Source organism: Oreochromis aureus, linkage group 5, assembly GCF_013358895.1.
Source record: "Oreochromis aureus strain Israel breed Guangdong linkage group 5, ZZ_aureus, whole genome shotgun sequence".
Classification (NCBI taxonomy): Eukaryota; Metazoa; Chordata; class Actinopteri; order Cichliformes; family Cichlidae; genus Oreochromis; species Oreochromis aureus.
In genome coordinates this window covers 5,225,771-5,245,674 of record NC_052946.1, presented here as the reverse complement: position 1 = coordinate 5,245,674, position 19,904 = coordinate 5,225,771, and the positions used below count along the sequence as shown (strand labels likewise).

Below are 19,904 nucleotides of genomic sequence, written 5' to 3'. Positions count from 1 at the left end.
AAGGTCCCAGGGGCCCGTTCAGCCATCTGCCTGTGCTGGGGGGCCTGAGGAGATGCTCCAGACATCTTCAGTCCCTGCTGAAGGATCTGAGGAATTGCTTCAGCACCTTGTGTCCGCTGATGACTCTGGTGAGTCCTTTCAGCAACCATCTGCAGCTCCCATGCCGTTGCCTGCAGCGCCACCACCGGCTCCACCGTGTGTGACGGCCACATCGCCTGTGGTTGTTACTGCCTTGTCTGGTCCTGCCTCGTCTGAGCCACGTTCAGCACACCGTTACCGGCAGCTTTCCAGGCCATTGGCTGGACATCCATGCTCCAAAGACAAATTCTCAATCCACTTGTCATCAGATTCCTTCAACACTATATGTGGTTACAAGTCTAGACTCTGTATTTTTCCATTTTTAGCTTTTCACTGTGAAGTTTTCTTCTCATGTGCCTCACTTGCTCTACCAGCCTGCTTTTCCTTAATCATGGACACAAACCTGTTTCCCCTAGCATGCTGTTAAATAAATCTTTGAAACTTTGATGTTATCGCAGTGTCTGCTTTCTGTCATTAGAATCAGAATACCTTATTAATCCCTAGAGAAATTATGTACCTCAAAACAGCCCTGTAGTTCTGCTAAGACCTCCTGTGACCACCTCCTGATGCTTCTCAGGATGGTTCTGTCCTCACAATCGGCACCAGAGCAGGTGGTGAGGTCAATCAGATTGTGATCTGACTGACCCAGTAGAGCAGGTCGATATGACCAAAAATATTTATCACGATATACATTTAAAAATTTGTGATAACGATATAACTGACGATATAATGACAATAGACAAAATACTTTACAACTCAACAACTTTATTAGAAAAAAAACATACATTGATGTTTTATATTTTAAAAATGTATGAAAACATGTATTTTCACTTAAACACGCAGCTGATGCCAAAAGGCATTTCCAGTGGAAATTGGCCGACATATCCTCAGCATAACCATGTATAATATCCACAACACTTAAAAAGAGGTTATACACACAGTAATATTATGTTGAAGCACAGTACGTATCACTCCGCAAGGCTCATGTCTACGGTAGCTGTAATGCTTCGACAATCCATCAAGCGGTGCGGGTTCGTAGCTTAGCAAAGTCGTACTAAAACATTTCACAGATTTTCAAGCATCATGTACCACATAAAATCATTTCGAGGTCAGTAAACACAACCAGAATTCATACATAAGGCACACGGGATTATAAGGGGCACTGTCGATTTTCAGAAAAATTAAAGGATTAATTTTAAGTGTGCCGTATTTTCCAAAAAACACGGTAATAATGACGGCCCGCTAGCATGCTCTACCAGAAATAGTGCTTTGTTGTGTATCTAACGGATGAAAGCTAAACCAGTTCCACACCACTGAAGTTGCAGCATTTTTACAAACCAATTCTGGTTCATCCGTTTCATTCCACAATCCGCTTTCAACCTTCTTATTCTCCGTCACCGCCATGCTTTTTCCACCATGTGCATATGAAAACAAAGGCAATGCGAATGCACGTTTCACCCATATTGTATTTTACATTTAATTTTCTTATCGTTGCCCAACATTATACCAGTATTACCATGAACGGTATGATATGGCCCAGCCCTACTACCAGTGTGGAGAGAGAGGAGAAGCTGTATGCATTCTTGGCATTAGTGTAGAGCAGATCTAAGATTCTCTCCCCCCAGGTGGGACAGGCCACATATTGTGTAAATGTTGGCAGTGTGTTGTCCAAGGTGACATGGTACGGTATGTACAGACAGCAAGTCGAGGGGACATTAGAAAACCCACCCCAGCCCGCCGTCTCTTACAGGGGCAACTCTGGACTGAGACAGACTCCAGCCCCTCTTCAGGAGACTGTTTCCAGAGCCCAAGCCCTGCGTTGAGGTGAGCCCAACTATATCTCCTTCCCTGCCAGAGAGGTGGCATTCCATGTCCCAATTGACAGTCTTGGTAGTCTTGGGATCAGTCTGCCAGGGCTTCCACTTTTGGCCGCCGCCCGGTACACGGTACACATGCATGCGACTCCTATAACCCCTCCTGTGGGTGGTGGGCCTGCAGGAAGAGGGGCCCATGTCCTCTTTTCAGGCTATGCCCGGCTGGGCCCCATGGACTAACGACCGGCCACCAGACGCTCACCCTCGGGCACCTCCCCGAGCCTGGCTCCAGGCTGGGGCCCCGACAACCCTATCCTGTGAAGGGGAAACTGTTTCCTCAGTGATATTCTAATAAGTTTCTTCTCAATTGCTCTTTGTGTGGTCCCTCACCCAGGACGAATTTGCTATGGGAGACCCTACTAGACAGACAACATAGCCCCTGGGATCCCTGCGACAAAATGATCTTTCAGCCAATCAGAGAACCGAATTCTGCTGTTTATTTTATAGGATACTGGACCTTGGAAAGTAGGAATACCCAATAGGAATATTATCTGTAACTAATACAACTAACTTAATTAACCAGATTTGCACAACTACCATTAAGATTTTTTTTTTTTTTATTTGAAAGTATACGTTGTAAAAAAATCGAACTTTGACTCTGTAGTATTGAATAAAGTGTTGTACTAATGTCCACATAAACAAAAGCTTGTTATCGAAGTTGCTGTTATTAATAATAGTGGTAGTAGTAATATATATATTAATCAGGAACAGATAATTTTATTAATCCGAAATAGGGCATTTTTTTCTGCTTACTCACACAATCTATAAAAATTATTAATCATAAATATGAATCTGAATGACCCCTGTCAGCATTAAGTAGTCTAACAGCTAAATATGAGTAAAAATCTACAAAAAAAATGATAATGTCTTAATGTTACACAAACTGGACTTTGCTATCCTCCATTAACCCAGTGTAAGAATGAATACAAATGTTTTTAAAGAGAAAAAAACTTTATTGAACTTCCTTTTAATGTGCATTTGTTTAATTAGATGTATTTGTTGAAGTGGAGCAGGAGCAAGACCACTGCAGAGAATAAAGTGATCGCAGCAGCAGATGTAAGTGTATCCAACAGGTCAATGGATCCATTATTTGCCCACATGCACACCTAAAACTTTTATGAGGATAGGATATACATGTTAGTGGATGTATTCTTTTATTGTGGAAAGTATCTCTGTATAACAAAGACAAACTGCTCTTGCCTGCAAAGTTCTCCTCTAGGATTCTCATCTTGTAGGCTCAATGCGTGCTTCATTGTCAGCATTTTGCAAACATATTTCCACTGCATGAAGCACAATGAATTTTTCAATAAAAACATTGGAATATCATTTGGGACCACTGAATCTGAGGAAATCAAACATATGTAGAACCAACACTTGTACATACCTGACATTGTTCGTCCTTATTGTTCTGCTTGTGACAGAGACCAGTTCCAAAGATAAGCTGCATACAGAGGAAATAATTATCACTATCTTGGAAAAAGTAGTGATTTTATTCTATAAGTGGAAGATCTAAAGATTACAGTAGAAAAATTGGAAGAATTGTTGATTTGTATGTCTAAATTGGAAGGCCTACTGATTGGGATAAAAAAAACGAAACAAAAAACAGAAGAATTAGTAATTGGGATAAATAGAATGCTGACTGGACTCGCCAGTTAACAAATCGTTCTTGTCTAGACTTTAGCTGACATCACTCTGACATCACTATCTACTAGCAAATCAGATGATCGATTTCCGCTGTCTGTTATAAGACACTGTGACTTGGAATTGAGGATGACTTCTGAGGAATTGTATGTGTCATTAAAGTAACTGTGTAATCAAATCTACTAATTTGCATGTCATCCTTTAGGAATCACATTAGTGTGAAATGTGACTCATTTGGAAATCCACATTGTGAAAGAAATAACATAATTTGTTTTGAATAAAGTTCCATGTTAAAGTGTGATTTAAATGTGACTTGCTGTCTAAAAGGCCTAAAATGATTAGTAAGTTTACAATTACACTATGTATACATGTGAGTACATTATAATTCTGGCCCATCACATTTTGACTCATTTTTGTGCAATTTTTTCCATTACATAGTGTTTGACTATCATAACTGTTGGTACTGCCCCAAATTTGTAACGTTTCACTGTGTGGCTGACAGGAAATAGAACCCAAACACAGGACTCATACACGAGGAGGGATGAACTCAGCTTTATTGCCTGAAAAAACACACAGGTACTAAACCAAAACAAGGAGCCACAAACAAGAAACTCAAATCAAAAACCAGAGACACGAGGGACCTACACTGGGAACACAGGGAACTAGGAGGGCGAAGAAAACACACACTGGGAGGGGATGACGCGACAACAAACGGAGGTAAGGACAAACAATAAATACACAAGGAGAACAAGGAACAGCCGGGAGATACAGCTAAGGGCAATTACACACATGACAAAACGGGGAGGACAAAGAGACACACTGGAGGGTGAGAGAGAGAGATGGTGAGTGAGAGAGAGGGAGGGAGAGAGAAAGTATCTCTGTATAACAAAGACAAACTACTCTTGCCTGCAAAGTTCTCCTGTACGATTCTCATCTTGTAGGCTCAGACCAATGCATGCTTCATTGTCAGCACTTTGCAACCGTATTTTCACTGCATGAAGCACAAATGAAAATCTTAGGAATATCAGTTTGGACACAGAATTTTAGAAATCAAACATATGTAGAACTAACACTTGAAGATACCTGACATTGGTCTTCCTTCCTTCTGCCTGTGACAAAGACCAGTTTTCAAAGATGAGATAGGAAAGAGGAAAGAGGAAATAATCATTACTATCTTGGAAGAAGTAGTGATTTTTATTCTATAGGTGGAAGATCTAAATATTAGAATGGGAAAAAAATGGAAGAATTATTGTTTTTTTTTTTTTATAAAATTTGAAGGACTAGAGATTGAGATCATAAAAAAATGAAACATGATTTTGATTAGACTTACCCTGAAACAAACCTTTTTCAGTCTGCTGTACTCTCACCACACATCACTGCCCCTCCTGCCCAAACTCATCACTACACAAACCTTTATGCCAATCGCATGATTATTTCTGCCTATATTACCAGGTACTAGTACTTGGAATTGAAGATGATTCACTTGGAGTCTTTTCTGTAATTATAATAAATAACATTCAGTGAATCTGTTTTGTGAATCTTATTAGTGTACTGTAACTTTGATCTGGAATTACACCTTTTCAAAGAGATGATTAAACTTGTTTTTTTTTTAAGTGTTGTTTTAATCTACAGTTAAAATGGGACTTTTAATCTAAAGTGCTTCAAGTAGTCAGTAGGTATATAACAGTATTATATGAGAAGGATTACATTACAATGCTGCTCCTCACGTTATGATTCAGCTGCAAATCCTTGCATTATATTCCTCTGAATACCATGACTGTTGATGGTGATCCCAGATTTGACTTTTCCCATCCTCCATCAGTGTGAGAAAGAAAACACAGGATTTTGCCGTTGAACAACAAGAACTTTATTGAACTTTATCTGAACATTGTTGTATATGAACATCTGTGTGCAGGTGCATGCATGCTTGTGTGTGTGTAGCTATGTTTGTGTGTCTTTATTGGCAGTCATTTTCCTTTCCCATCAGCAACATCGTCTGCCTGCAAAGACAAATGAAGAGAGGAGATTCTTAGCATTTGTTGCAGTAACTCATTTCATCTGATATTTCATTTCTTGTTGGCTGTGTTACTCTGTTAACTTACATTCACTGGCACACCATCATTGCTGGACTGAGGCTCTTTAACAGCTTCAGAAATCTCCAACTTCCTAGTTTCATCCTGTGACTCCAGGTCATCTTTTTCCACCAGTGGTGGTTTATTGCTTTTCACAGGGTCCTCAAGAATTGGAGTCCTCGCTCTTCTATCCATTTTCCTCTTCTTGTAAGGAGCCCACTTGACTAAGGACTTGCAATACTGTGTTGAAAGAGAAATTATTTTTTAAAAATACGTAAAATATAAACAAAAACATTAAATGCAGTCCAGATGTTTGGTGCACATAGCGTGGCATGTTTCCAAAGACACACTGCATACAGAGGACACAATGTTGGAAGCATTAGTGATGTATATTATATAACTGGAATGTTCAGGGACAGGGACGGAAATTATGGAAGTTTAGCTATTTGTATTGTATCATTGGAAGGACCAAGGATTAGGATCATAACAAAATGAAAGAGTTAGTGATTAGGATTGCACTTACCTTGAAACAAATCTTTGCCAGTCTGCTGTACTCTCACCACACTCTGACGTTATTGCTCCTCCCCCAAAGTTCATGACGAGACAGATCCTTCAGCCAATCACATGATCTAATTTGCCAACATAGTTGAGGGTACCAGTACTTGGAATAGAAGACGACTCGTTTGGAATCTTTTCTGTAATTAAAATAAATTAAATATGATTAAATTAATATATTAACAGCTTTTGGGAATCTTGTTAGTGCAACATTTAGCTCATTTGAAATCACACCTTGTTAAAATGATCTTTGATTCTCAAAATTCTTGCTGGTACATACTCCAATAAAATAACTTCAAACAGACATTTTTATGAACTCATTGGCAGCAGTACACTAACTACATGTAAGTAAAAAATAACAACTGCAGGAACGGAACAGTTTAATGTAATTTATATATTACAATTTATAGTTAGACTAATTTCTTATATGGCTATTGGACATACAAAGTTATGTTGCAATGTAGGAAAAAATCATAAGAACAACAGAATAGTTGGTGCTGATGTCAGAGATAAACCAGGGTGAAAGGCATCGCCATCTGATCAGTGTGATGTGGAGATTAGGAGAACGTAGGTGGAATGAACCACACTAAGAGTGACAGAAAAACAATGACATTTAAAATAAAAATAGAAAAGACAATACTACAAAGGAAATAGTATTATGAATACAACACATCACAGCACATGGCAGCCCCTCCGTGAGCCTGGTAGTGCTGGAGGTTTCTTCCTGTTAAAAGGGAGGTTTTCCTTGCTGCTGTCACCATAGCTTTTGATCTTTTGTGTGTGTGTGTGTGTGTGTGTGTGTGTGTGTGTGTGTGTGTGTGTGTGTGTGTGTGTGGTGGTCATGTTTGTATGTCTTGCCTAGCAATCATTTTTCTTTCCCATCATTAGCACTCCTTAGCTGCAAAGACAAATTTATGGTGGCGATTCTAAGTGTCTTTTGCAATCTTTTTTTTTTTTATTATTATTGATTTGTTGTGTTCCTGTGCTCCATGAATTTACAGTGGATGGAACATCATTGCTCTGAAACTGAGACCCCTGAAGAGCTGCAACAACCTCCCTGGTTCCAGCTTGATCCACTAACTCTGATTGGAGAACCTTCAAATAAATCCATCTTCTCCATCTTCTGCTAAAAGGTAACAACATGGACTCCTAATTCGAGCATGTTTCCACTGCCACTCCCCCAAAGTTTGCTGTTATACAACAACCGTTCAGCGAATAAGAGAACTGAAATCTGATGTCCTTCATAGGATACTGGATCTTGGAAAATAGGAATACCCATTAGGAATTTTATGTGTAACTAATACAACTTTGCACAGCTATCATTAGGAATCATTTTATTTGAAATTATACTTTGTAAAAGAGATCAATAAACTTTGACTCTGTAGTATTAAATAAAATGTTGCACAAATGCCCAAAGTTTTTTTTTCTTTTTTTACTAAGCTGCTATTATTAGTAGTAGTAGTATTTATATTATTAATCATGATCAGATAACTTTATTAATCCCAAAAAGGGCCATTTTTGTCTGCTCATTCACACAACCTATAGAAATTAATAATCATAAATATGAATACAAACGACCCCTGTCAGCATTTAGTAGTCTAACAGCTAAATATTAGTACAAATATATTACACTCCATTTTTTACTTAGTCTTGGGAACAACAATGAGCATCACATTTGGATTCACCTGTAGTTTTCTTTTCTTGTCTGCAGTTTGAATCACCATAAATCTTGATGTTACACAACCTTTGACATCCCGCATTAACCCAGTGTGAGAATGAAGACTACGTATTTTGACATTGAACAACAAAACCTTTATTGTCTTTTGCTCAGTGGTTTGTGGATGAACTCATGAAAATTTGTTGTTGTAATAAAGCAGTAGCAAAATGATCACGTAGAGTGCAATGATCGCAAAAACAGCAATGAGCATTATCCACATGAACAGTTTGTCCAAACGTCCACATCTGCACCTGAAAGTTATCAGTTTATACAAACAAAATGTAAAAATCATTGGATTTATTATAATGTGTAAAATATCAGTGTATAAGAGAAATTGCTCTTGCCTGCAAGATTCTGCTACAGGATGTTCAGCCTGCTGGCTCTGGATTTGACCAAAGGGTGCTTCATTTTGAGCAACGCATTGCATCTGCATTTTCACTGCAGGAATTACAAATGACATTTCAGGAGCATCAGTTCAGATCACTCAATCTGAGAAATCAAACAGGTGTAGATCTAACACACTGGCACATACCTGAAATTCTCACAGGAGGAATAAGAAGGAACAAAAGACCAAATTTCCAAAGATAAGCTGCACACAGATGAAATATACATTAGTATCTTGGAAGGATTAGTAATTTCTATTCAATAAGTGGAAGATCTATGAATTAGAGTGACAAAATTGGAATTGAAAGAATTATTATTGATTTGTATTCTAAAATTGGAAGCTGTAGGGATAAGGATTTAAAAAAAAATAGAATTAGTCATTTGGATAGAAGGAATTGTGATTAGACTTACCATTTACCAAATCACACCTCTCGGGACTTCTGGTGACATCACTCTGACATCACTCTTGATTAGCAAATCAGACAATCCATTTCTGCAACACATTGCAGGACACTGTAACTTGGAATCAGGGATGATTTCTTAGGAATTTTGTGTAATTAATTCAACAAACCTAATGAATAGCATTTGGTTATCATCCTTTAGGAATCTTGTTAGTGTACTATAACTTTAATCTGGAATTACAAAGAAAAGAATAAACATTTTTTTGAATAAAGGATCGTTTGAATCCACAGTTAAAATGGGACTTTTTATCTATAGTGCTTCAGGTAGTCAGTAGGTATACAATAGTATTATATAAGGATTACATTACAATGCTGCTTCTTACATTCAGCTGCAAATCTTTGCATTATATTCTTTTTGAATACAATGACTGTTGACTTTTCCCATCCTCCATCAGTGTGAGAAAGAAAACACAGGATTTTGCCGTTGAACAACAAGAACTTTATTGAACTTTATCTGAACATTGTTGTATATGAACATCTGTGTGCAGGTGCATGCATGCTTGTGTGTGTGTAGCTATGTTTGTGTGTCTTTATTGGCAGTCATTTTCCTTTCCCATCAGCAACATCGTCTGCCTGCAAAGACAAATGAAGAGAGGAGATTCTTAGTATTTGTTGCAGTAACTCATTTCATCTGATATTTCATTTCTTGTTGGCTGTGTTACTCTGTTAACTTACATTCACTGGCACACCATCATTGCTGGACTGAGGCTCTTTAACGGCTTCAGAAATCTCCAACTTCCTAGTTTCATCCTGTGACTCCAGGTCATCTTTTTCCACCAGTGGTGGTTTATTGCTTTTCACAGGGTCCTCAGGAATTGGAGTCCTCGCTCTTCTATCCATTTTCCTCTTCTTGTAAGGAGCCCACTTGACTAAGGACTTGCAATACTGTGTTGAAAGAGAAATTCTTTTAAAAAAATACGTAAAATATAAACAAAAACATTAAATGCAGTTAAGATGTTTGGTGCACATAGCGTGGCATGTTTCCAAAGACACACTGCATACAGAGGACACAATGTTGGAAGCATTAGTGATGTATATTATATAACTGGAATGTTCAGGGACAGGGACGGAAATTATGGAAGTTTAGCTATTTGTATTGTATCATTGGAAGGACCAAGGATTAGGATCATAACAAAATGAAAGAGTTAGTGATTAGGATTGCACTTACCTTGAAACAAATCTTTGCCAGTCTGCTGTACTCTCATCACACTCTGACGTTATTGCTCCTCCCCCAAAGTTTATGACGAGACAGATCCTTCAGCCAATCGCACGATCTAATTTGCCAACATAGTGGATGGTACCAGTACTTGGAATGGAAGATGACTCGTTTGGAATCTTTTATATAATTAAAATAAACTAAATGTAATTAAATTAAATTAAAATATTAACAGCTTTTCAGAATCTTATTAGTGCAACATTTAACTCATTTGAAATCACACCTTGTTAAAGTTATCTTTGATTCTCAAAATTCCTGCTGGTAGATACTCCAATAAAATAACTTCAAACAAAAAACGTAAAAGAATAGTTGGTGCTGATGTCAGAGATAAACCAGGGTGAAAGGCATTACCATCTGATCAGTGTGATGTGGTGGAGAAGGTAGGTGGAATGATCGACACTAACAATGACAGAAAAAAGGAATTTTTATCCAGTTATTGGAACGTCTGTTAATGGAAGTGAATAAATTGATCTCACCTGTTAAAAGGGAGGTTTTCCTTGCCACTATCCCCAAAGCCTTTGCTCATGATGGCCATCATCAGTTTGTTTCTGTTTTCTTTGTATTATTTTCGGGTCTTAACCTTAAATTAAGCAGCTTGAGACAACTGTTGGTGTGATTTGTCACTATATAAACAAAATTGAATTGAATTGCATTCACATCTGACAATGAATAGTCAATCACCAACTAATTAGATATCTTTTTCTGACTAACTTTTTCACGGTCAGGACCTGGCTGCAGTGTCGTTGCAATTCTGGTGTCCGACCACGGGTCCGGTGGTAGCGAAGGAGCAATGGTGGACTGCCATGTAGCAGTTCCAATGGGCAACGGTGAAGCACGGCAGGTGGTTCGTGATGAGCAGGCCATGCTGGACGTGGAGGTCCCTCCAGTGCTCTGACCTCCAGCTCCGACTTAGCAGGTCACTGGGGCGCGCTGACCTCCAGCTCTGACTTTGCAGGCCATTCCTGCACGCTGACCCCCTCAGGCAGAGCGGGCCCCTCCGGTAGCGCCACAGCTGCAGACAGTTGAACCAATGGTGATGATGGTGTAGCAGCTGCAGGCGGGGGAGATGGTGGTGGAGCAGACTGGCGGTAGATTTGGCCATGATGTATCAGAAACAGGCAGGTGAAGTGATGGTGGCGTGGTTATGGAAGGCAGTTGAGAGGGTGTGGAGGCGTTCAACTGAGGTGAAATATGACTGCTCAGTTTGGGCAATGGCAGCGATATACAATCCTCAGCAAAACTTTCTAGCTTCTCTTGTTGCCTGTCAATCTTCTTCATCCTTTTCTTCTTTTCTTTTGTGTTAATCCAGCTAATGTAATTAATGACATCTACATATCATCCTTTAGCAGCCTTGCCTGTATAAAATGTGAGTTATTTGGAATTACAATGAAGTCAATGAATAATGATTGACAAGCAAACGAATACACACAATTTTCAAATTGAACAGAAAAGTCTTTATTATTGCATTTGGCATTTGTTGTCAAGAACTTATGTATATCAGTATTTGTCCTTTTTTAAAAAAAAAAAGTTAAATTTTAAAAGTAAAAAATAAAAACAATACTTAAACATAACAAAAAGACCTCACATGACCAAAATGAGTAAAATCTAAAAACAAAAAAAAAACAAACAAAAAAAACAGTCAGAGCGTCTGTGTAAAATAAGTAAAAATCAAAAAACCCACATGATCATACTGTTTTCAAAAATGTAGTAAAACAAACATCAAAGTAAAATCAAAAACAACGAAAAAAACTTTTTTTATCTTTTCCTCTGAGTCTTTTTTATGGCTTTTTGTCTTTTGTTGGTATCTTTAGGTGGGTCTTTGTTCTTGTTACTTCTGAGCATCTTTGGACTTAACAGCTGTCTTGCAGTCAGGCTCTTTGGTCTTTTTCTTTCTTGCTTGTTGCCTTCTTGCTCTGTTTCTTTGCTTTCATCACACTTTGTCAAAGACCTTTTCTGCGTTAGAGACTTTTTCCTCTTTTTTGGGTGTGCCAATGGAGACTCATAGCTAGTCCAAGGACCATCTTCTTTTACTCTAACTGTGTCTTTGTTTTTAGTTGTTCCTTCTGCTCTCAAATGGCCATTTTCCTTAGTTGTCGTCTTTGTCTGTGGTTCATTTTTATTTTTGCCTATATCCTCTCTGCTCAAAGCTTTGATTTTTTCTGTAGTTCTTCTCACTAGTCCACTGGAAGCATCTTGGTCTATGTCTGTTGTGTTCAACAAGAGACCATTTTCATCTTCAGCTTTGTCTTCTTCATTATCTGTAGTCACTGTTTGTATACTGTTTTCATCTTCACTCAAGCTTTCTGGCCTCAAGGCATTATTGTCTTCATCTCTTGTCTCCGTCTGTGTTTGGTTCACACCCTCAGTTGTTTCCTTTGGTCTAACAACTTTTTGCAATTTTCTTTGGATTGCAATTCTTTCTGACATAATTTTAGGAGATTCCCAACATTTATTCTTCTTTTTAAGAAATTGAGTATGACTATACAAGTGTCCTGTGTCCTTTGTGGCTTTTCCTTTTTCTTTAGCATTATCTTTACCTTTGGTGGATCCCAATGTACCTGCTGCTGTAAGGTCAGTGTGTTCACAGTTATCATCATAATCTTCACCTTCACTACTCTCTGTAGTCACCATCCCTGGCATATCTTCATCACCTGTTGTGTCTTCTTCTACCCTCACTTCTCCTCTTCCCCTGCCACTCTGTTTATGTGGGTGTTTTCCAGATGTGTTTCCTGCTGTCAGGTCAATGATTTTCCTGACTTCATTGTTACGTTCATCTTTGCTGCTGTCTGTGTCAATGGTGTTTGCATGCTGTTTGGTCTTCTTTTTCACAATTTCTCGTCTTGTGGCATTTTGACTAGACTTTCTTTTCTTTGGTCCAGAATATCTTCTCTGCAACACATCTTCATTGTCTTCTGAGGTTGCAGATTCCTCAGAGTCTCTGGTTCTATTGTTCACAGCAAGTGCCTTTGCAGCATTGTTGCGGCACTTGAAGGCTTCGTCAAAGTTTAAATCTGCCTCATAAAATCTCGCCGCGGTTGCGTCAGAATGACACATCATCCGGTGGACTTGTACCTTGCTTTGGGTTCCCAAGGATCGCCCACTCTACAAATGTAAACATTAAATAATGTTATTAATTGCACTAACATTTGACATTTTCAAGGAGATTTACAGAGCTAAGGACAGAACCACAAAAAGAAATACAACAGAAGACAATATAAAGAAAAAAAAATGTCCTTTCAACATTAAAACACTGGGAGTAGAACCCTTTTTTTAAAGGAAGGGTGACTGTTTCATATCATCCCTCTAAAAGGATAGGAAGGAAAAAACACTGAATCACCATAAAGTGGAAACTACTCACAAAAGTGCTGATGCTGCTCCTAATCATAGAGAAGGTTGGTTTTCCTGGGATACCAAACTTCCTCCATGCATCTTGAAATGAAGTCAACGTCTTACAATAAGGTCCTCCATGGGTGTTGGCAAAAATCAATTGTGATGATCCACCAAGGTATCTGTGGCGGTGGTACACAAAGCGGTGAAACCATATGTATTCGTCTTTCGTTAGGGGAACAAGTGCATGGCCAAATGTTTCTTTGGTCTTGTGCTCTTTTACCTGTAAAAGAATCAGCAACTAAATTACATTGCATACAGTCATTGATGTCGCTGGTAAGAAAAAATTTTTAATCAGGGAGAGAAAAAATTTCTTAATGACTTTACTCTGATTATCCGCCGGCCATCACCATCCGCTTCAGCAGTGCCAACTTCCTCAACTGTCATATTTGATATGACGCCTCTTCTGTGCCCAGTTGTACAGATGACAAATCCAGCCAGAAGACCATAGAACCAGTCTAGGTTCTCAGTTGTGGGATTTTTCTCAAGCTCGACTATTGAGTAACATAGAGGTTGCACGGTAAGACACAAGGGGTAGGGCAGTATCAGAATCAGAATCAGAATACTTTATTGATCCCTAGGGGAAATTATTTTTCGTTACAGTGCTCCATTATAAACAAGCATTAACAATGACAGACAATACACTAACTAAGAATAGCACAATGTCCCTTATATCCCTTATACTGGTATATATTCCCCCTAATATAATCCTATATAAACATCACAAATGCTGCTGTTTGTATATGTATTATATATTTGAACAAAAATCAAAAGTCCAAGAAGTGATTATAAATGAGCAGTCTGTTATAATTGAAAGCAAAAAGTTCTGTCATATATTTCTGTAAATCTGAGATTCTGAATTATATATACATACCAATTACAGATGGTAAGTACATGTTATATAATTTCTCATTAATAAAGACATTATTGGGGTTATTAGAGATGTCTTTATGAAGAAATGAACTAAACACTTACCAAGTGCTTCAGGGATGTGTGTGGTGGCTTTCTTGAGAAAATCAGTGATGTGGACAGGATCTACAAGCATTTCTAAAAGACACAGAATGTGTTCATGTTCCTGCAGCTCCAGTCATGCTCATTCATGCTGCATGCAATGTTGTAAATATAAAACAGGTTGTAGTTTAGACCTAATACAGATTTTTATGATATATTGAATTGAAATTGCTAATCCAAGCAACCAATGATTTATAAAGAAAAATCCTGAAAAACATCAGGGGTGCACAAACTTTTGCATACCACTGTACGTATACAATGCACAAAACATATACTTATATAGAATTTATACTTAGATTATAACATTTTGAGTCCTTGTTCCTCACTACATCACAGTCATGATATCATGACATTTATAAATAATTTATTTATTGCACATGCTAGGTAACAACTAAGTAGTAAAGTTGGATCTTACGTGATTTTTTGATCCGGATGTCTTGCCTGTGGGTTTGTAACTCCCTTCTGCTCTTCTTCATTTCTGACTGAAGTGCAAATAAAGTTCCCTTTAAAGCCTTACGGGAGGCTCTGACCTCTGGCAGTTGTGCATCAATCAGAAATTGCAAGAACGCCCTCACATTTCCAATCCAAATCCTTTTGGTTGTTACAGCATATTTATTCAGATAAGTTGTCCATCTAAAAAAGGCCCACAAACAAACACAAATCAGTAATCAGTTCTGTAATATTATTGAGATTACTGTATCTGGTCTTTAAGTCTGACGTCATAAGCCATGTCTGGGCCCAAACTCTGCTTCAGGTCCCTAAGTCAAATGATCACTGCAGCATTACAAAGAGTTGAAAAACTGTCTAAGTTCTTTCATCTGTAATAAAATGATCAGTGTGGCTGCTCTACCAGGTGTAACAAGTAAGTTTAACATCCAGGCATCCATGAAAAGAGAATTTATGATATTTAACGGAGTTAAAAGTTAGCAGGGAGTTAGCTTGCTAGTTTCTATCTAAATATAATATACCATGTTCTGACTAAGAGATTTATGAAACAAATTAAAATGTACTGCTATCACTTCCAGTGAAGATAACAAAGTAAAAGCAGTGAGTTTTGTAGGGTTACTGAAGTTGGGCTAGCTGGTATATAAAGATGTGCTACATGATCGTTAGTGCGACAAAGCTATGTTAGCATAACATAAACAGTAAAGCTGGCGGACGAACGCTAACGAATGGAGGACTTTTTTCCACTCGAGAAAAGTTAATGTGAGGGTCCTCAGTGATTAGGGGCAAATGCAGTCGCATGGCAGGTTGCTGTAAACGGACAAAACTTCAGTCAGGAGAGCCACCGAGATCCATCCACAACACAAGGTTAGTCAATAATATGCTGCTGCATGGGCTAGGCTGTAGTTACATCGTAAGGGTTTTAAAACTGAGCTTAATAAAAACCGAGAGAAGCTGACAGTAATCACTGACTATTTTTAGGGTCTTTTTGAGATTAAATAGAACAAGATACAAAGCATTAAAACATGTTAAAAACACAACAGCCTTATTAAATGCAGACTACTTTAGGCCCAGAAGCAGAATTTGTCACATCATCATTTAAAGACCGGATTGATATATCACAGAAATTTTAAAAAATGTACTCAGTCAGTCTTTCTCTGTTGTCCATAAATGCAAACGTCATTGCAGGGACTTGATTGTGAGACATGAAATATGCCCAGGTACGGACATGATAGACCCGTTGTTTGGCATTTTCGACGTCCTTTTTACTTGTCCCACAAATGTGCTGAAACCAAGCATTCAGGACTTTCTCTGTTTAAAATAAAGTGTAGTAACAACGTAGCAATTAGAAGTGTCATGACAAACTGATGAGGTACAGAAAACATTCTTCTAATTCAATTGGTTGACAAGGATATTTGGAAGATATTGCTAATTAGTAGTATCTGTTTAATTAGTAGGATGTGAGTTCCTAAATACAACAACCAGTGATAAAAATTCACATTACACTACAGAAGAAAAAACATTTTTGCCAAGGAATTCATACCAAATTTAGGAAGCCGGGCTGTTGGGTCAGGTTTTCTTCTTTCAAATTTCTGGCGCTTTGGGGGGCTGAGAGGTTTGAAGCCAAGTTTATCCTTAGTGGATTTCAGTCTTTTCAGTTTCCTTTTGAGGAGTTGGACTAATAAATGCAGTTCTTTGCACTTTTTGCAATTCTGATGTTGGACTTGAGAATCATCTGACTGATGGACAGGGGAATGGACTGAGCTGTCTTCTCTAATCTCTGCACAATCTTCACTGGTATCACTGCTATCACTTCGCTCCTCTTGATCACTGCTTTCAGTCAGCTGCTCTATGTCCAGTGAGGTCACCATTGGAGGCTGTGGATTTGAACGTCTGAGAGCTTTGAGGGCTTTCAGATTAGCCAATTGTTTCGCTGTCCTTATTACTTTTTTCTGATCTGATTTCTGAAAGGGTATAACCAATAGGACAGCAATGTTTGAGAAAGTTAGTGAAACATGTCGCATAAGAATACAATCTAATTCCACAACGAAATGTAAACTTTACAAAACACTAACCTCAATATCACAGTGGACATTTTGCAAGTGCTTGTCCAGTCTTATACGGCTTTTAGCTTTACATACTGGACAGTCCAGCCTGCCCCTGTAACTGCATATCACATCCAGTTTGACAAGTGTAACTACAACTACCACTTTAAATTGTTGCAATGTTTTGTCATATACTGTATGACAGTGACTTACACTGTAGAGCAGTAATTTAGCAGTAAATGTAATTCTTCTTTGTTTACAATATGGTGGTATTTTTTTTTAAATTTTTTAAAACATCAGAACAGGTGAATTAATTTGTTGAATTATTTATAATTATTTGCCCGCAAGTCTTCAAATTGAGGTGTACACTTCTCAATACTTGACCAAATATTAAAGGAATTAAAAGAAAACCTTGACATAATAAAAACCCTGCCACTTTTAATAGGGGATTAAAATAACTTTCAAATCTTTAGTATTTTTTCTCAAGTTATGGACCTGTTATTTGGAGAACCCACCTGGAATAACTATGGAATGCGATACTAGTGAATGAATTAGTCTTTTGAATTGGTAAAATTAACCCAATCTTTGATCTTTTTTTTGAAAATATTATAACCTCTGAATTGTCTCATTACAACTTTCTCATTCTCAAAATAAAAGAACCCTTAGATCCCTTAGACCCTTTGGCCTCAAATCGTCCCAGAAGAGCCTTTTCAGGGGTTGGTCTAATTCAGAAGGGTAGGTTAATTTCCTACATTTTCTCTGAATTAATGATTGTAATTAAGACACTAAAAGGTGAAAAACATTTATTGATTTTTCAATTCCATCAAGGCGCTTGACATCATTATTTTAAAATACATGTACACATGAATCCTCTGCAGATGCAGGCAATGCTGAACCATTTAAAACGGCTTCATTTGACTTAGAGCTTTCATAACACTTCCATGTATTTATATTGAACGTTAATAAGGTGATTCCGATTTTTTAAAGCAGTATTTTTGCTGACAGTTGTTAATTTTTTTAAAAAGCTGTCTCTTTCAAAAAATAAATAAGTATAAGTTTTGATAAAGAAATATATGTGTAAATATGTAGTTACACTAATGTGTATATGAATGTTTACTCACTGTTGAGCTTAACTCCCCCTCACGTCCAAAGGACAAATCTACAGTCTGTCTACAAAATAATGTTTGACTTGCAAAACAATTTGCAGACAGTATGTTTAAAACAAATTCATTATGTGTCTAATCTTAAATTCTTGAAGGTTAAGATGTATACTTCTAAATTCATGATATAATTACAAAATAACTAAAATAATTACTTTGAATGGGGAAATGTGTTGTTTAAACTTTTAGTGATATGTATTTATTTGTTGGAATAGTTGCTACTTTGGATACAAGACTTGGAAGAATTGGGGAATAATATTTAAGGATTGGAAGAATTTGAGATTTGGATGGATGAATAATTGATTTAAATTTCACTTATTTTGAAACAAATTTCTAAAAATGGATTCAGTTTGACTAATCACTACAGAGCCCTTCAGCAAAGAAGAACTGTTGAAAAAAGATGTTAGTGTTGTTGAATGGCTATTAAAATAAATTCAATAAGTGCTCACAGAGAATTACATAGGTCTTAACGTGTGGTGCTACAAGGTATAAAGGTATGAACAAGTATTGCATTTTGTTACTCACTTCTTCCTTGACTGTAGACTTTAATTATGAAAGACCAACACACACACACACACACACACACACACACACACACACACACACACACACAAGAATAATCTCAAGAGGGAAACTAAACATTAGTAATTTATATACAATACTTGGAATTATAGTATTTAAATGCGACACAAGAGATTAGGGATTTGGATGTTCCAGTTGGAAGGGATTAGTTAATTTTATTTAAACTTACCTTTATGTAATTCCACCATCTTCAATTTAATGAACACTAACAGCTCTGCATATAATCTATGGGGATCTTAGCATTCAGATCTTTCAACCAATCATGCTCTCTGCTTTGGTCATGTGATTTCTTGCCAATAATGTATATCTGATGAATGAACATAATTTCCACATCTTCCTCTAGGAATTTTGATAGGCTGTGGCGGACCCCTTTGTCATGTAGTCTGAACAAAATCATCTGCAGTTTAAAGTGAAAAAGACCAAATAATTGATTTTGTACTTTAGGAAGACCAGGAAACCTGTGACCCCTGTTTAATTAAAGGGGTCAATGCGGACATAGTGGAACACTGTAAATATAAGTACACACTGAAAATAAATTGGACTGGGTAAAAAACACCACTGCACTCGAGAGGGCCCAAGTAATTTTCGGAGGTGGCTGACGATTTTCTATGAGTTTGTTGTGGCCAGTACCATCCTCTTTGCTGTTGCATGCTGGGGCAGCAGGTTGCAGTTTGCAGGTGCCAACTGGCTCAATAAACTGATCCACAAGGCCGATAATGTTGTGGGACAGTCTAAAACAAGGACAATGCTGGACAATGTCAGCCACTCCATGACGTGCTGGTTTTTCACAGGTACTTTCCTCCCCACTGCTGTCAGACTCCACAACAAAGACTTCAACTGATAAAACACACACATCCAGACATGTGCAATAGCAATAACACTAAGTGCAATACTCTTTTCTGGCATTGTTTTATTATACTCAGTTGTATATAGCATTTGTATTCCATGTTATTCTAGTGTATATAGTATTTTATTTAACTCTATTGTGTACAGTATCTTATCTTATCTTATCTTATCTTATCTTATCCTGTCTTTTATAGGATACTGGATCTTATCCTAACCCAACCCAAGTGTAATAATGAAGACACAGCACATTAACACTGTTAAAGAAAAAAAACTTTATTAGGCTTGATTTTAATGTGTGTGTGTGTGTGTGTGTGTGTGTGTGTGTGTGTGTGTGTGTGTGTGTGTAATTATATGCATTTCTTGAAATGGAGCAGGAGCAAGACCACCACAAAGAATAAAGTGATTGCAGCAGCAGTGATGAGAAGCATACA

At 37.6% G+C, this 19,904-nt stretch overlaps 1 protein-coding gene and 1 long non-coding RNA gene across 2 annotated transcripts; both read right to left on the bottom strand.

Moving 5' to 3' along the window:
* Window positions 1-5,443: 5,443 nt before the first annotated feature.
* Window positions 5,444-6,241, bottom strand: LOC120440202. Its single transcript, XR_005613065.1, has 3 exons — window positions 6,189-6,241; window positions 5,696-5,905; window positions 5,444-5,593 (listed from the first exon to the last, which is right to left on the bottom strand). It is a non-coding gene; the product is annotated as an uncharacterized LOC120440202 (long non-coding RNA).
* Window positions 6,242-10,915: 4,674 nt separating this feature from the next.
* Window positions 10,916-16,407, bottom strand: LOC120440227. Its single transcript, XM_039612211.1, has 8 exons — window positions 16,384-16,407; window positions 15,983-16,151; window positions 14,812-15,029; window positions 14,361-14,432; window positions 13,713-13,879; window positions 13,357-13,608; window positions 12,446-13,100; window positions 10,916-11,010 (listed from the first exon to the last, which is right to left on the bottom strand). The coding sequence occupies exons 2-8, from the start codon at window positions 16,045-16,047 to the stop codon at window positions 10,916-10,918; spliced, it is 1,524 nt and encodes a 507-aa protein (XP_039468145.1). The 5' UTR covers window positions 16,048-16,151; window positions 16,384-16,407.
* Between the last annotated feature and the right edge of the window lie 3,497 nt (window positions 16,408-19,904).